Source organism: Pimephales promelas, chromosome 24, assembly GCF_988280905.1.
Source record: "Pimephales promelas chromosome 24, fPimPro1.hap1.1, whole genome shotgun sequence".
NCBI lineage: Eukaryota > Metazoa > Chordata > Actinopteri > Cypriniformes > Leuciscidae > Pimephales > Pimephales promelas.
In genome coordinates, this window is record NC_142792.1 from 1083870 (window position 1) to 1102331 (window position 18462).

The 18462-nt window shown below is 42.9% G+C and overlaps 3 protein-coding genes across 6 annotated transcripts; 1 reads left to right on the top strand and 2 right to left on the bottom strand.

Annotated features, from left to right (window-relative positions):
- Window positions 1-336: 336 nt before the first annotated feature.
- On the bottom strand, window positions 337-9334 carry dusp16 (dual specificity phosphatase 16). Of its 4 annotated transcripts, none has more exons than XM_089127232.1 (8): window positions 8835-9334; window positions 7143-7215; window positions 6763-7027; window positions 6449-6584; window positions 6175-6344; window positions 5903-6062; window positions 5213-5336; window positions 337-3472 (listed from the first exon to the last, which is right to left on the bottom strand). In XM_089127232.1, the coding sequence occupies exons 3-8, from the start codon at window positions 6982-6984 to the stop codon at window positions 2731-2733; spliced, it is 1554 nt and encodes a 517-aa protein (XP_088983358.1). In that variant the 5' UTR covers window positions 6985-7027; window positions 7143-7215; window positions 8835-9334; the 3' UTR covers window positions 337-2730. The 4 variants fall into 4 exon arrangements, with proteins under 4 accessions (XP_088983358.1, XP_088983357.1, XP_039516728.1 ...); XM_089127231.1 differs by having other exon boundaries at window positions 8831-9334; XM_039660794.2 differs by having other exon boundaries at window positions 6763-7215; window positions 8835-9332.
- Window positions 9335-9814: 480 nt separating this feature from the next.
- crebl2 (cAMP responsive element binding protein like 2) lies at window positions 9815-12555 on the top strand. The gene is made up of 3 exons (XM_039660777.2): window positions 9815-10010; window positions 10794-10991; window positions 11408-12555. The coding sequence occupies exons 1-3, from the start codon at window positions 9996-9998 to the stop codon at window positions 11558-11560; spliced, it is 366 nt and encodes a 121-aa protein (XP_039516711.1). The 5' UTR covers window positions 9815-9995; the 3' UTR covers window positions 11561-12555.
- Window positions 12556-13234: 679 nt separating this feature from the next.
- Window positions 13235-18382, bottom strand: gpr19 (G protein-coupled receptor 19). The gene is made up of 2 exons (XM_039660776.2): window positions 17796-18382; window positions 13235-15219 (listed from the first exon to the last, which is right to left on the bottom strand). The coding sequence occupies exon 2, from the start codon at window positions 15194-15196 to the stop codon at window positions 13955-13957; it is 1242 nt and encodes a 413-aa protein (XP_039516710.2). The 5' UTR covers window positions 15197-15219; window positions 17796-18382; the 3' UTR covers window positions 13235-13954.
- Window positions 18383-18462: the final 80 nt, after the last annotated feature.

The following is an 18462-nucleotide window of genomic DNA, read 5'->3' on the forward strand; positions in this document are numbered from 1 at the left end:
AGGATTATGGGACAGTATTTTGCTTGTATTGGTCAATAAACACACACATACCTTCTTTAATTCACACTGATTAATGTGAGCGAGTGAAAGGCTGACGCTATTAATGAAGTCTCGGCTCATGCTGTCGCTCTTGTTTGAAGACACAAGATGATCTTGAAGTCCGATCATGTGAAACTTATTCCACATCCATGGTCTGTTAATAATCACCGCTAATGAGGCATCTATGTGTATGTATATATATCTGTTAATAACAGTCATCTGCTATAATGTATTGCACCCCATTCACAGTCTTATGAGGCAATTATAGTTTCTGTTCTGGATAGACAGGTAAACATGTTCAAGTACCACGTGTGTTTTATTTCAGCAATCAATAAACAGATCAATAATTGCTCCTTCACAAACACACCGAATCATTGTTTCATAAAAGTAATGGCAGATTTGCCTCAAGAATGATTATATCATCAGTCGTCTGACGCTACTGTATAAAATAAACATTGATCACTTTATATTTGAGGTCCGTCGATGCTTAAACGAGTCATTATCGAGTGATTCAGTGACTCGGGATTCGGTCACTGCTTCTGATTGATTGTCCCGAATCTGTTCTCTTCTAAACCACCGGATCCAGATCGGATGAAGATGTTTATGCTATCCATTATGGGAACGGTGCTTTTAAATGTTCTCTGAAACTTAAAAAAAAAACGTTAAAATAAACATCCAGGTAAACGTTTCTAATTCTGGTAAAAAAAAAAAAAAAAAAAACGCCCCATGATCGATGTATAAATGATGTTGTTTGACTGTTTTGAGAATATTATAAAAGTCCAGATAACTTTGAGCAAGCGTTCCCTGTTCCATGGCCTTCGGTCAGCTGATCCTCTGATGACCCTTTAACAAGGTAAACCTGCAACAAACACCCACACAAGACTGATCACAGGTCAGCATTTCCCATCATTCCAGTCTGAAGGAATCGGCACACAACAACACCGGCTGATGCACACTGATGAAACAGAAGCAGTGGATGAGGAAGAGAATGATGAAGAGTTCCTGAGGATGATGAGGAGTTCCTGAGGATGATGAAGAGTTTCTGAGGATGACGAAGAGTCTCAGGACGAGGAAGAGGAGTGTCTCATGATGAAGGTCAGGAGGGTTTGGATAAATCTAATCTTCTGTGTGACTGACGGACGGTGAGAAACACTGAGACTGTTCATATCATAAACGAGCCTGATGAGGATGATGAAGATTCACAGATGTGTGTGTGTGTGTGTTTGACTGAGATCCTGAAGCCACAGAAACACAGAAGGCAAGACACTACAGACTCTCCTCATACATCATGAGATTTAAGCTTTAGCTTTCATATCTATATTCTGTATCTATACATATATATGTATATAAAATATAATTCACCTGGTGATTTATAGCACTTTATATCCTTAAGATCACGATAATGTATTTTCCTGGCTGATTTATGGAGTGATGAGAAGAAGAATCCACAATCCCCACATTATAAACCTGTAACACTTCAACAGAACGAGCGTCACTGCATATTTAATGCAGGATTTGCATTTTCAAACAACATACAAAAAGAGCTTAATGTATTAAACCAGCTGTGGAAGTGATGCAACATCACTAAAGTAAAGGTTTATAAGGGTTTTGCTGCTTTAGAAGAGCCTTTCAGATGTCAGAAGAGCAAAGAACATTTTTAATTTTAATTGCCGTTTGTGAAGTGGAAAGATTTTTAAGGGTCTCGAACCATCGAAGCCAATAAAGAACCTTCATGTTTAAGAGTAAATCTGTGTGTGTGTGTGATGTTCGATCATGAGAAGCTCCAGTTCTCCTCTATATCAGTGTCAGTGTTCCTGAACTCCTGGAACACCTTCTCCGGGAACGAACACGTCCCAATATTCCTCATTATAGTAATTAATGCTGAGGATAAAGGGGCGGGGCCTGGTTCAGTTAGTTAGTAGTGTGTTAAACTGGCGGTTATGGTAAGGCGCGGGACATTTCCCAAACACACTCGAAGCGCTCGATCAATCACAACACACTGCTCCAGCCGACCAATCAGAGCACAGTGTGCTTTCAGGAGGAGGGGCTTCATAGAGACAGGAAGTAATCAGAGCGTTACTGACAGACTGGGAAGAGAGGAGCCGCAAGAATGGAGAATATGAGGAGAATAATCAACATTCATGTTCTAGAAGAGCCTGAAACTACACCAAGACTTGAGAAAGAGCGTAATCGTTAAGTCTTTAGCCTATTTGGCTGTAGTGTCTTGCCTTAATTTGGATTGTTGAGGTTCTGGATATCCTGTCTGTGAAAAACACCGGGCGAAGTGTGTGTTTCTGAAGCGTAAAGTGGGCGGAGCCGGCCGTCGCCATCTTGGCTGCTTCACTCCCGGATAAACGAACTAGCTGAGGTGACATGACGCTAACGTTAGCAGACAAACGGCTAGCAGTGACATCAGCGGCAATCCACCTGTCACTCAAGTGGCCACGCCCTTAATTATGCACAAGTTTAATGAAGTCGTCAAAACCAGTTTCTTCTCCAGACTGTAAACATGTGTTTTCCTGCTGTAAAGTTGGGCGTTTTAACATGCGAGTCTATGGGAGTGAGTCTCTTCTGCAGCGCCTCTAGTGGCCAGAGGAGGAACTGCAGTGTGTGTGAGAGAGAGAGAGAGAGAGAGAGAGAGAGAGAGAGAGAGACGGTTTCCGCTTGGCTGACACTGAGAGACTTCAGTCCTCAGGAAACCTGTATGATCTCCATGCTGCCGGAGAAGCTGGACTGTGTGCCGGTCGTTCCCAGTTCTTCTCCGGGTCGAGTCTCGGACCCGCCGTCTCCGAACTCCATCTGGCAGCTCCTGCGCTTCAGCTGCTTCTCGAAGCTGCTCTCCTCGTGCCAGCTCCTCCGGGAGTCCCGGGACTCTCCCGACCGCCCGCGTCTCCTGACCGGCTGACCCGGAGCCGAGCCGGAGCAGAACCGGGCCGAGTCCGAGAGGAACCAGCCGCCGAGCACCAGGTCCGAGTGCCATCCCTTCAGCAGAGCGGAGTGTGTCGGGGCCGCCGGGGATTCGTCCATGCTCTCGCTGCGCTGGAGTTGCACACACACACTCCCGTCCCGCGGCACACACACACTCCTGCCTGGACTCTGCTCCGGGGTGTTGTGTTCTGAAAGCTCCTGCACCGGAGAGAACTGGCAGGGAAGAGTTGCTCCGGACTCGCTGTAGGTCGTGATGTCGAGGGAGAAGGAGCGCTTGGGTCGACTGCTCTCCTTCAGGTCCTCTCCCAGCGTGAGACCGCAGAGCGCTCGGGTCAGCAGACGCTCCTCAGAGACGCCGGGCTCCTCCGACACACACTTCCCCTGCTCGTCACACACACCCGCTCTCGGCCGGGCTCGCTCGCTCCTCAGCTTCTTCTCGAAGTCCAGCAACTGACCCAGGAAGTTGAAGTTCGGGGAGATGGTCGGGCGTTTCTCCTTCACGAACCTGTGAGGCGAGAACACACGTCACAGCGAGTCCAGCAGAGGACCTGGAAACCACACTTCAAGGAGTAGTTCACTTTTGAAAAAACTTTTGCTGATAATTTACTCGCCCCCACGTCATCCAAGATGTCCATGTCTTTCTTTCTTCAGTCGAAAAGAAATTAAGGTTTTTGATGAAAACATTCCAGGATTTTTCTCCATATAATGGACTTCAATGGGGTCCAAACGGCTCAAGGTCCAAAAGACAGTTTCAGTGCAGCTTCAAATGTCTTTAAACGACACAAGACGATGAATAAGGGTCTTATCATGCGAAACGATCGGTTATTTCAAAACAGTAACTTTTCTAAGGACAAATGCTAGCCTTGCTCTATTCTGTGAGGCGCGTTTGTAACATCACGTAATACGTAATTACGTTCAAAAGGTCACGGGCGACGTAGCCGGAAGTACAGAGTCAGTGTTTACAAGTTGAACGCATAGGTTGAACGTGCAAACTAACTCAAACACCGTTTAGAAAAAAAGGAATTAAAAGGTACAACAACGATGTCAGACGATTTTGATTCTGTTCTTCCGGCTACGTCGCCCGTGACCTTTTGAACGTAATTACGTATTACGTGACGTTACAAACGCGCCTCTCAGAATGGAGAAAGGCTAGCATTTGTCCTTAGAAAAGTTACTGTTTTGAAATAACCGATCGTTTCGCATGATAAGACCCTTATTCATCGTCTGGTGTCGTTTAAAGACATTTGAAGCTGCATCTGAAACTGTTATTAACTGTCTTTTGGACCTTGAACCGTTTGGTTACCATTGAAGTCCATTATATGGAGAAAATCCTGGAATGTTTTCATCAAAAACCTTCATTTCTTCTCAACTGAAGAAAGAATGACATGGACATCTTGGATGACATGGGGGTGAGTAAAATATCAGCAAAAGTTTTTTCAAAAGTGAACTACTTGCTTTAAAGTACAGTAAAGCACATATACATTAAAGCCAAATTTACTCCAAGTCACCAATTTCAATACAACTTGAGCAAAAGTCTTAAGAGTATCTGTTAGTTCACCCAAAATGAACATTAGCCCGTGATTTACTCTCCCTCAAGTCATCCTAGGTGTGTATGACACTCTTCTTTCAGACCAATACAATCAGAGTTACATTAAAAAATGTGTAGTTTGTTTGCAGAGAGACTCCGCCCACACACTCTTCTGATTGGCTGTGATGTTGGATTGATTTGGTTGCGAGTGCAGTGTGAACACGTCACATATCAAACGCGTGGGGTTGCCTGGGTTCTCCCAAGGTTTTTTCTCCATCCAATCTGATGGAGTTTGGTTCCTTGCCACTGTCGCCTTGCTTTTGGCTTGCTTTGAGCTTGCTCAGTTGGGGTTATTTAGTGTTTAGCAATGTTGTTGATCTGTGTTGTGCTACTTTCATGTTATCACTGTGAAGCTGCTTTGATACAATCTGTATTGTGAAAAGCGCTATATAAATAAATGTGACTTGACTTGACTTGACATATCAACCCAAAACCAAAGGAATGATGTTATAACTACAAAATGTACATTTAAATCTATTAAATGCATGTAATCAAATACTATCATAATGTATAAATGCTCTATTTAAATGTAATAATTCACAATTCCATCCTCCAAATATCGTCCTTTGATTTGATGTTGAGAATGAGCTGGACGGGTTTCATGAGACACACACTAATGACGGGTCAGGGAAGAAGGATGGTCACATGATCTGTTACCTGTAGGCTTCATCCAATGACATGTCCATCCTCTTCATGATGTAGGCGATGGCGATGGTTGCCGAGCGCGAGATTCCCGCCAGACAGTGGACCAGGACTCGGGCGTCACTGGCCTTGGCTTTCTCTGGAGACACACACACACCAATCAGGGCTTTTCTGATGACTTATAAACCTCTAACGAGGTTGTTATGCTCCTGCATTATTTCAACTTATTTTCACAACTATAATGTTTAATGGCCAAATTTGTGGTGAAAAAACTACATTACCCATGATGCTGTGCAGAAAATAGAAAATTCCACCAATCAAAGTTTAGGTGATCAACCAACATAACACACTAACATAAATACATATATTATATTTTAATTTAATTTGAATAATTCACAATATATATATATATATATATATATATATAACATAATTAAATGTAATATTTAAAATTAAGCCAGTTTAATTTAGTTAATAATTAGTGTTAGTTAATATATGTTAATAACAATTATGTGAAATTTTTAATATATATATAACAAAACAAAACCAAAAATACATACAAATTAAATGTAATTTAAAATGATAAAACAAATATTTTAAATATTTCATTTAGTTTAGTTCAGTCTTGTCTATCTTTTCTTATTTCTATTTCGTGTTAATGTAGTGATTCTATGGGGAGCGCAGTGTCATGTGACCCCGTCCGACCTATGAACTCCACAGACCGGTCGAGCCAGGGCAGGATCTTCTCGCAGAAGCTGTCGTTCACCGGCACGCGCAGGAAGTGTGTGTCGGGGATGAAGTCGGGTTTGGGACAGGTGTTGCTGGCGTTCAGCACGTACGCGATATCGTTCTGCTGCATGAGCTCCTGCGGGAACACACACACACACATCAGCAGGTGTTCTGATCCACACACACACACACACACACACACATCAGCAGGAGTTCTGATCCACACACACACACACACACACACTCACCTGGTTGAGCACGTCCCTCTGGCAGCCCAGGTACAGGTGTGTTAGGATGCGGGTCGGGTTCGGGTTGGTCACGGGGAGAGTGAGACTCGGCTGAGACACACAGGACGGCACCAGCGCAGACTTCCCTTCACACAGACCCGGGAACAGACGGCAGAACTCTGAGAATCCTCCTACACACACACACACACACTGAGCCTCAGAAAACACCAGCAGAGAGAGGTGTGTTAGTGCGTGTGTGTGAATGTAAGTGTTCAGTGTGTCATGTGACTGTAACCTGAGAGCAGGTGGACTGATGGGAAGCTCTTCTCCAGCTTGGCCAATAGGACACTGAGAAAGGCATCATGTGAAAGGGAGGCGGGGTCTGACGAGCTCTGGTCATACACCACGACCTCTTGACCCTGGAGCTCCAGCTGAAAACACACACACACTCACTCTCTTTATAACATTATAAAGGGGATATATCATGAGAATCTGGAGAAGCGCCCTCTAGTGGCGAGAGGTTACATCACGTGCCTTTAATATCTGCAGGCATTGTGTAATGTATCTTGATTTAAAGCGGACAGTGTGTGTGTTTGTGTGTGAGATCACCTTCCTCTTGGCGCAGTGCATCAGGAGCTCGCTGATCTGGGTCTTGTCCTGCATGAGTCTCCTCTTCATCAGCTTGGAGCCGTGCACGTTGACGGCCTCCATGATGTGACCCGTGTTGAACTCCAGGAACGGCCGGCAGTCGATCAGCAGAACCCGGTCCAGATCGCCCTCGAGCAGCGCCACCAGGGCCTCGGGCCCCAGCACACACACACGCTCACACATACCCACACTCCCTCGGGCTCAGGAGAGCGGCGGCCACATGGCACTGAGGATGATGAGGATGAGGATGTCACCCCGATGGCGTTCGAACAAACAGAGCTAGAGGAAACTAGTGTGTGTGTGTATGTGGGAATGTGTTAGTGTGTGTGTGTCTCTTTCACATTATCAGTGTCTCTATAAAGATGGAGGTCCTGCTCCTCGATCATCTCCGCTGCTCTTCATCATCCAGAGCTCCTGCAGACACACACACACTCATGATGTCTGATGGGCTTTAACTCGATTCGAGATTATGTTTTATATAAACACATGAAATCTGTAGTAATTATCTGCCATTCCCATTAATGTGTCCATACAGAGAAACAGAAGCAGCCGTCAATAAAACACACAGCAGAGATCCTGGACTCTGATTGGCTGCCAGTGAAGACACAGCAGAGATCCTGGACTCTGATTGGCTGCCAGTGAACACACAGCAGGGATCCAGTGATGTCATCATGATCCCCATCAAATATTCATAATGTGAATTACTAATAAACGCTGATTCTCGTTCTCAGTGATTAATGATCGAGGTAAAGCTGCTTCTTCAAGTCTCCTGCTGTGTGTGTGTGTGTGTGTGTGTGTTTGAAGGCCGAGATGAATGAATGTGTTTGCTGTGTGTTTCTGCTGAGCGAAGGTGAACAGCTGATAGAGATCACAGTCACAGAGGACTTCGACCCATAACACACACACACACACACATCAAACACTGCTGAACTAAAGCTTTTACAGCACTAATATCTGAACATCCTCAAATCCAGATCCCGTTAGAGATTCACACAGATCAGCCACTGCAGTCAGAGAAATCATCTTCAGAGTGAATAGACTGTTATTATATTCTAGAAGCGCTTCAGAAACGAGCTGTAAGGTCAAAGGTCACACACGATCTTGATCTAACCGCGTGTGGAAGTGAAACCGAGTGACGTGAACACGCTCGATTGCTCCAAAACATGACGAGTTCCCGACCACAGCAGAACACACTCATGAGAGTCTGCTAGACGAGGAGAACGAGCTGTCAATCAATCTGCTGCTGTCAATCAATCAATCGGCTATGTGAAACTGGTGATCTAACGTCACGCATGAGAACAGAACCAGTGTTTCTCCAGGAACTGTCTCTTCGTCTCTCTGTCTGTTCCTCAATAAACACGTCCAACTTCCCTCCGAAATATCCTGAAACCAGAGACGTGACCATGTGACCCGCTAACATGAAGTACCGTGGTGTTAGCATGATTTTATTTACCGTTTCGATAGTAGAGTCAGGTTTATTTGGACAGATTTACATTTATTCATTTAGCAGACCTTTTGACACACACAAACACTGTTAACACATACACTGTTAACACACACACATACACATTTATATACACACACACACACACACACACAGTACCACACACACACATACTGTATATTGTACATTATATATATATATACCCACATACAAATGTACTCACAACACACACAGCCTATATATATACACCCACACACATATACACACACATACATATACACACACACACACACACACATATAAATATATATATATATATATATATATATATATATATATATATATTCATAGTCGTATTTAATGACAGCAGAGTACAGAAACTGAACACGCGCTACTTTCTAGAACTTTCAAAGTAATGTCGACCAACTTTACAGAGACAAACAGAATAACGAAACTAAGAAGAACATCGTGTCTCCACACACACACACACACACACACACACACACACACACACACACACACACACACACACACACACACACACACACACACACTGCGGCCTCCGCGCAGTCCGAATGAACTCACCGACCGTAAAGTAGTAAGTTGTTCCAAGTGTGCGTGAGGTGACCCCGGCGGTGTCAGTGCTGGTGTCGGCCGGTTCGGCTCTGGTTAGGGAGTCTCGGTTCGGCTAACGTTAGTTCGGTTCTGGTGAACTCTGAGCGAGTTCGGCGCGCGTGAGATCATCGGGTAAAAATAACATCATGGCGTCACTGACAGACAAACCGGCCACAAACACTCGGTAACCGCTAACCCGAGAACGGAGAATCGCTCTCCCGGGGACAGAGACAGAAGCGCGGCTGAGAGAGCGTTCCTCACCTCTGCGCTAAACACTGTAAACGAGTGTAACGAGGCGGGGCTTCGGCTCGCCTTACACGAGCAGCAGCAGAACTTTACTAATTACACATCTCACATCGTGTTACACTTCTGAAAACCAGATTAATAAACCCTGCTGCCATTAACGGTGAACAGGAAACATTCTCAGAACGGTCTGGCAAAGTTCTCTTCTCTCAAGATAAACAAACGTTCCTCCAGTAACATTAATAAAACGTTCTCTATTAGTTTATAATAATCTTACCAAAACGTTAGAACAAAAAGAACATTTAGACAACATTCAAAAGTAACTTTCCCATAATGTAATCTTTTCCCATATGTGTGTGTGTGTGTACAGTAATAACACGTTATTACACATACTATTAATAATAGTATAATAATGATAACAAAACAATCATAATAAATATTAAAATGCAGAATTACAGTAGATTATTGAAAATATTGTTGATTAATATATTATATAAATATTCCAAATGATTCGATGTAATTCAAATATGTAAAACTGAAATGACTGTGTGTGTGAGTAGTCTGTCCCATGTGATGTAACGCACACACACATATATATAAAACACACGTATTACGTAAAGTCAGTTTCTCGTGTGACGTAAACTGTTGATCTTTCTAGAATTTTTAGTCTAGCGTGCCAAAATCAGGAGGAAACTACAGGTCCCAGCATGCAGCGCGGTGGGCGTTACCTGCGCCACAACCGGAAGAACTCTGTTAGCATTCGGCTAAAAACACAGCCAGTTCTGTTGATAAACAGATTAAAATCATCTCAGTCGGTCTCTGTAAGGGTTTAAAGTCGAATGATCGAGGATAAGAACGCGACTAAAGACCCACGCTGAGTGGAGAACGCGCAATGGATGACAGTAAGGTGCGTTATGTGGACACATGAACACTGAACGCATGTTGGATTATTGTCACATCAGTTCTGTCAACAAAATTGTGTTTAACAACACGATTAATGTGCCTTAATATTCTCTTTGGTGCCTTGAGTAGCTTAGTAATATCACTGTACATGAATCACGGTTTAGAAGATCAACTCTATCTTTACCATTAGCGCCCAGCTAACACGTAACGTTGGGCGTTCAAAAACGAGTTGCTAATGTTCTTACTAATTTAGGAAACGTTATTTCTGAATGTTCAAAGCGTCAATTTATTATGTTTTAAAGCGTTTCTTTTTGGTTATGTGAACGCTAACGGAACATTAATTTGTGTCGTTCTTCACACATTATGGAACGTTACTTTTGAGTGTTCTCTGAACGTTCTGACTTAAACGTTCCATGATTGATGCTTCTGTTCTAATGTTCTGAGAACATCATGATTGAAGGCCAGATAACTCTGAACGAACGCTCTATCAATGTCCCTGGAAGAACGTTTGTTTATAACGTTGACAGAACGATCTGAGCATTTTTATTGTTGGCAATCAGTTTAATTTTGATTCAAATTCAATAAGTGTTTATGATGCGAAATTAATCATTTATGATTCAGCAATAAGCAGCTTTACAAGAGTGCACATTTATCTGGGTTTAGTTGTTTGCCGTTCTTCTGTCTCAGATTGTGTTGTTTTTAAATGTGCGATGATCCTCATATGAGTGTGTGTTCTGATGATCTTCATGTGTGTGTGTGTGTGTGTGTGTGTGTGTGTGATCTGCAGATGGTGGCTGTTAAAGTGAAGAAGCCAGGCAAGCGCGGGCGTAAACCTGCTAAGATCGACCTGAAGGCGAAGCTGGAGCGTAGTCGCCAGAGCGCCCGTGAGTGCCGTGCGCGGAAGAAGCTGCGCTACCAGTATCTGGAGGAACTGGTTTCCAGTAAAGAGAGAGCCATCTGTGCGCTGCGAGAGGAGCTGGACATGGTAAACACTGGATCACACACACCTGTACTCTTCAACAGCTTTACACACACTATTATTATTTTCTTTCTTACAATAATCCAGATTATCACTAGCACTGGATGAAAGTTTGCTTATAAACACCGATGACTATAGTAGAGATACAGTGAATCGCCTTCTGGAATTAACTTGATAAAGATTATATCAATAACATCGTCACACCAGTCATGGAGACGAGGCACAGCTAAAACATGCGAGTCATTGAATCATTGATTGATTCCAGTAATGTGAACTCTGTACGAGTGAGTCGTTAATGTGAGATTCCTCCAGTCTATCATACATATTATAAAAGAATCGAATGAATCAGTGCGGAATCGATTCTCTGAGTTCTCAGAGTTGATTCTGAAGCCCCCTCTGACTGTGTGTGTGTTGTCTCCCAGTATAAGCAGTGGTGTCTGGCCATGGATCAGGGCAAGATCCCGTCGGAGATTAAGGCTCTGCTAACGGGAGACGAGCAGAAAGCGCCGCAGAGCTCCAGCAACAAGATCCCCAAGAACGGCAAGTTCGGCTCCACCGCGAACAAGACGTGTTAGGACCGGCCCGAGATCCTGTACACACACACACACACACACAGTGTTCCTGAGACGCCTCTTCATAACCGGACGCCTCAGTCTTTAATAAGCTTCATTCCTCCCCGTAATCTCCCGTTCACACTAGGATGTTGATCCGCCCGATGTGGCTCAGGCTCTGTGTGTGACTCTAACATTTCCTCTTCATTTTACTTATTTATTTTGGAACCTTTTTGATGATGAATGTGATGCGTTACAATCTGTTTAATCCTTTACGACGTTAAATATTAGACATTGTAAGACAGACTGTTGCCAAAATCTTTTTGCACTTTACAACCATTTGAATGATACCAACGCGTAGCACTTCCCGCTCTTATTGAACACGCAGATTTTAGTTCGTTGTTGATTATATATTTATATCACTAACTGAACCTAAAAGCACTTTCCTCGAAAAAAGCTCGAATTTTTGTACTTTTAAGTTTTGGTCTTTTCCGCAGCCGATCCGGAGAATAGAATTATAATCCCAAACCGGAGAATAGAGTTATGATCCCGAACCGGAGAATAGAGTTATGATCCCGACCCGCTGCGATCCGGAGAATAGAGTTATGATTCCGAACCGAAGCTGATCCGGAAAATAGTTATAATCCCGACCTGCTGCGATCCGGAGAATAGAGTTATTATCCCGAACCGGAGAATAGAGTTGTTATTATTCCGAAATGGAGAATAGAATTATGATCCCGAACCGGAGAATAGAGTTATTATCTCGAACCGGAGAATAGAGTTATTATCTCGAACCGGAGAATAGATTTATGATCCCGAACCGCAGCTGATCCGGTGAATAGAGTTATGATCCTGAAGGCTACATCTGTATGGTTTAGAGTTCAAATGTATATTTTTATATGACGTGTTTGAAATGTAGGTTGTAATTTGTTGCTGAATAAAAGCATGTCTTATTATTAAACAATGTAGCTTTGCTTTGTGATTATGAATATCTGTACAATATAAAGAGTGGATCTGAACCTAGTCTCTCTCTCATCATTATAGAGTTCTTGTGTTTCAGACTGTAAGAGTGTGTGTGTGTGTGTGTGTGTGTGTGTGATGGAGCCACTCATGCATAAACACCCAATTAATTCTGTGGAAAATTAATATTATAAATGCGTAAGTTTCTATTAAATTACATCATTAGTTAGATTTGATCTATTTTTATCAAATGTTATCATTTATTTAAATTACATTTTATTTTAATTAATTTATGTACTATTTAGTTTCTTTGTTTAATCTTTTTACACTGCTATTTTTATTTTATTTAAAACGAGTTTTATTTATTTATATTTTAGTCCGTTATTTTAAATTTTATTTAATCCAATTTATGTTTATTTAAATACTTTGTCTAATCCTGTTTTTATTGATGTATTTTTAAATGCACTTTCTTTAAATGCACTCCATTTATTTAAAAAAAAACTCAAATGTATTTAATTTAATTTAAATATTTACATTTATCATGTAAGGACTTTTTTATGTATTCTAATAAAATGTTTTAATTTTCAAGTAAAATATTTTTATAGTATAAGTTTTTGTATTAATTAACTTTTATAATCTCATTTACTTGGACATGATGTGCACCAGTGTTTGTGATCGGAGGATCAGCTGTGCGATGTAAGTAGAGCATCAGTAATCAGTCACACCGTGGGACTCATCTGAATCTCACAGGACGTTTAATTGTAAAGTCACAGGGACACGTGACACGTCTGTCTTGCATCATGACACGACACACACACACCTATGAGACAAAGTGTATCTGCAACTACAGGGACAAAAACACAAAACTCATTTCTGAAGATTCCCATGAATCCTGCAGGACACCGACAGAAGAACACGTGACGTCACAGTTAGCAGTAGCACCGCGGTTTAGCATCTCTGCAGGCGTAGCTCGGTCACATCCTGCCGCGTAATCCAGTTACTCCAGGAGGTGTCAGGGATGGTGAGTCCAACAGGAAGTGTGTGAGCGGCGCTCCATCCATCAGAGAGCTAATGTGATCGCGCGTTTCATGATCGAGGTGCAGGTAAAGCAACAGTTCACTCAAAGCTGGCCTCATCTCAGCGAACAGGAAACGTTCCGTCAAGGTTCTCTCAACGTTATGAACAAACGTTCTCAAAACATTAATTGAACGTTCGTTCAAAGTTATCTGATTTTAAATGTTTCTGGTTTCAGAACGTTCAGATTCAGAAGTAACGTTTCATAATGTTTGAAGAATGATGCAGTCACTGTTTCGTATCGTTCACAGAAGTGTTTTTAAATGTTCTCAGAATATAGTTTTGTTCAATAAGATGTTTTTGAAAAACAGCACAGCGTTGAATGTTACAACAAATTAATGTAAATGTATGTGTGAACTGTTGCGTTACGACAAAAGAGAGCCTTTACACAAAAGTGTTGGGTGGGTTAGAGCTAATGGGCCATGCTAATTTCTTCTCCTTTGCTTCTCGGTCGAAAGTGTCGTAAACCGAGTCTTTGACGAGTGTCTTTGCTGGCACCGGCAGATCCACCACGCCGATGTAGTTCTTTTTCGCGATCCGCGAGCTAGCGGTGATGGTGTACGCGTTACTGCGGTAGCACTTCATAGATGACATGCAGAAGGTCTCTCTCATGCCACGCCGGAAGTTAGCATTGTACACGGAGTAGAGCGTGGGTTTGGACGCGGTGGAGCTGAAGGAGATCCAGGTGACGGCGATGAAGAACAGCGCCCCCTGTCTGCCGGAGCCCGACGGGTGCCACAACTGCGCCACGTAAAACGGCATCCAGCTTAGCAGAAACATACCGTTTAGCATCAGGAACATCTTAATGGTTTTGACTTTAGTCCTGGGGACGATGTTCATGGTCCTGCGCACCGTTCGCCCATCGGCGCCGATCCTCCAGATGTAGCGCACCACCCGCTGGTAGAAGTACACGATTAGAAGGGCCGGCACCAGGAATCCGAAGAGCAGGTGCGTGACCGCGTATGCTAACCCGTCCCAGCTATCTGCTAGGAAGAAGTCGCAGTGGTTCCGAGAAGTCGTGGATCCGTAGAAGAACAAACACGGCGACACGAAGGCGGCATCGAACAGCCATGATGCTAAAATCATGCGCTTAGCCTTCTCGCGCGACACTTTAAAACTTAGCGGGTACACGATGGTGTAAAAGCGGTCGACGCAGATGGACAGGAGCACGTACACCTGGACGCCGGGGCACAGGTGCTGAAGGTAGCGTACGGTTCGACATGCGGCCGCGGTCAGAGGCCAGTGACCCGCCGACACCTGGAGCAGAACTAGCGGCGCACAGGCTAAGCTAAGCAGCAGGTCCGCGCATGCCATCGACACCACAAAGTAGTTGGTCGTGGACTGAGTTCTGCGGCTGCGATGGATCACCAGACACACCAGCGAGTTTCCCAGAACCGACACGAGCCAGAAGACGCTGAACACCAGGCCGAGGAGCGTGACCTCTGTCGGGGTCAGGTCATAGGTTAGGTCGTATGAGGTCAGCGAGCCGTTGCTCTGGAACGAGGACGAGTCCAGGCGGCACATGACCGGCGTTGGCGTTGAAGAATCGTTCCTTTCGGAGTCGTTGAAAAGGAAAGCAGGGTGGAGCGATGGCTTCGCGCCCTCCATGGACAGGAAGTACATCATCAGCCTCTCCGAGTCGATCAAAGCTAAAACACACGACAGGAACAGATAATCAGTTACATCTGTGTACAGCTGCTCTATTATAATAGTTTATATAGTTATATACATCACTATATAGATAACATAGTTTATATAGTTATATATATCACTATATAGATAACATAGTTTATATAGTTATATTTATAATATAGTTTATATAGTTATATAGATAATATGACCAACTCTATATAGATAATAGTTTGTAGAGTTATATATCCAACTCTATATATCGACAATGGTTAGGGTTACATATCCAACTCTATATATTGCATATATAGATTATACGTTTATTATCTAGTTTATATACAGTAGTTATATATATCCAACTCTATATATAGATAATATAGTTTGTATAGTTATATATCCTACTCTCTGTATAAAGATAATATAGTTTATATAGTTATATCTAACTCTATATATACAAAACTTCCCTGTAACCAGGGACAGAGATCTGGTGTTTCCAGGGCTGAACTCCCCCGTAACCAGGGACAGACATCTAGTGTTTCCGGGGCTGAACTCCCCCGTAACCAGGGACAGATATCTGGTGTTTCCAGGACTGAACTCCCCCGTAACCAGGGACAGATATCTGGTGTTTCCAGGGCTGAACTCCCCCGTAACCAGGGACAGATATCTGGTGTTTCCAGGACTGAACTCCCCCGTAACCAGGGACAGATATCTGGTGTTTCCAGGGCTGAACTCCCCCGTAACCAGGGACAGATATCTGGTGTTTCCAGGACTGAACTCCCCCGTAACCAGGGACAGATATCTGGTGTTTCCAGGACTGAACTCCCCCGTAACCAGGGACAGATATCTGGTGTTTCCAGGACTGAACTCCCCCGTAACCAGGGACAGATATCTGGGGTTTCCAGGACTGAACTTCCCCGTAACCAGGGACAGATATCTGGGGTTTCCAGGACTGAACTTCCCCGTAACCAGGGACAGATATCTGGTGTTTCCAGGGCTAAACTCCCCTGTAACCAGGGACAGATATCTGGTGTTTCCAGGGCTAAACTCCCCTGTAACCAGGGACAGATATCTGGTGTTTCCAGGGCTAAACTCCCCTGTAACCAGGGACAGATAGCTGGTACCTTAGTCTAGAACCTTTTATTGTCAGATGTTCTGTTTCAGACACACACACAGCACTACTGAAGGATTGTGAAACGACTGATGTGTGAGGAAGCAAGTGCAATCTCTTAAATACATAATCAGATTAGATCAGATGTGAAGGACTTCATGACATGAGGGTGAGTGAATGAACCCGAATCATGTTCTAGACTTGAGTGATAAAACACGATCACTGATTTATCAAATACTGAGTTATTAACATTGTCAGAAGAAACATTAACTTTTTTTTAGAGAAGACAAACCTTATTGAATGTTGATCAGAGATTTAAAGCGCTGTGTGCCGGATGCAAATCATCCAGAGAGCTTCTATTCTATTACAGCCATGAGCCATCCGAGACTGAAGGTGTTCCTCGAGAGACGCTCATTACCTGTGTGTGTGTGTGCTGATCTCAGCGTACAGTTTACTCTGAAGACGCTGTAATTCAACAACACATCTGATCCCACAGGATTTCTGAAGAGTATGATGAAGATAAACAACATTTATAGATCTCACTTTACGTATTTGAACACACAATCATGGACATGAATTGAGAAACTGAAATGATCCCAAAAAGAATTGGAACTGAGGCAAAACAAAATCACACCGAAAGCTCAATTATTGATATATCAACCTCACAAAAATGCTGGGTTGTTTCAACCCACGTTTGGGTAAAATATGGACAAACCCAACAGTTGTGTTTAAAATGTAATTACAACCAATGGATGGGTTCGTCCATATTTTACCCAAACATGGGTTGAAACATGAGGTTGATATATGGGACATAGTGTTGGAACACAGCTTTATGTCTTTGATTTTCTGTTTTAGAATATAAAATGTTTTGTAAAATATATATTTCAAATAAAATATTTAAAATTTTATTTTTTGTGCATTTATCATAACATAACAAATGTAAAATTGTATTACTTTTTTAAAGTTAACTTTATTTTTTACTGATTTCATTTCAACAATGATCTGCCAAGTGTTCAAACTCCCAAAGCATTAAACATTCCTGACTGTTTTAATTGAAATGTTTCATTTTCATTCTAAAAGTATATGCTCAAAAAGTGAATTAATGCATTTTAACTACAGCATGCATATCATTAGTAACAGAAAAACCCCCCTAAAAATACAAAATATTAAATCCAACCTTTCATCGAACTATAAACACACAGTATAATCATTTCATTGAAATGAAAAACGGTAATTTTTGGCCGACACGCGAACAGTTTCCAGAGGGTAAAAAGGACTATTAAAAAATGTAAAGGTTTATTAATCGTCGTATATATTTCCATATGAGGGCCTGTTATGATTCAGCATCCCCACAGACGCTGGTTCACGGCGGATAACACATGCAGCAACAGTATATTATGAGATATGCAGCTGCTCGTGCATGTTTATGAGTATGACGCGCGAGTAACGCTCGCGTGAGGCGCGTCGTGTTGTTTCCCTCAGACTCACCTCAGCGTCCTCGCATCAAGCGTTTCTTCTTCTCCTCCTCCTCCTCCTTCTCGAGTCGTTTATTTCCTCCATCGCTTCTCCTCATACATGTCCTCCGCTTTACAAATCAATCGATCTCAGCATCATCCATCGAGCACGCGCGCGCACTCACATCAGACACGAGTATGTAAATCCGTGACGTAGCAGTTTTGATTGTGCTCATGAATTATTCATGTATGAGCCACAAATCACGGTGGGGCTTATAAAACACTGATTTGTTGCTTTGTTTTTGTACTGAGCCAAAGATATTTAAATATACATTACTTATTAACCCTAATACACGCATTACGTTTTCACGAACGCGCGTTTTTAAAGCCAAACTGTCATTTTGTGGACGGCCGGTGACGTCAGTGATGCAGGGTTTGTTCTTCAGCAAGTGTCATTATCTAAGCGGATGTAATGAATCTGTCAAGTGTTTGTTACATCCGAGCTGATGCTGTTGTCTGAGGGTGTTGCCATGGCAACAGCTGCTGAGGAGAGGCTGTTCTTTTGTGTCTGTTGTCATGGCGACTGACAGCTGTATCATCAGAGAGATTTCTAATTCCACTCACACACAACCGAGAGAAAACCACGTTCATTTGGAGATGCTCTCAGTTCTGTTGACCTTTGACCCCAGCGCTCAGAGGAT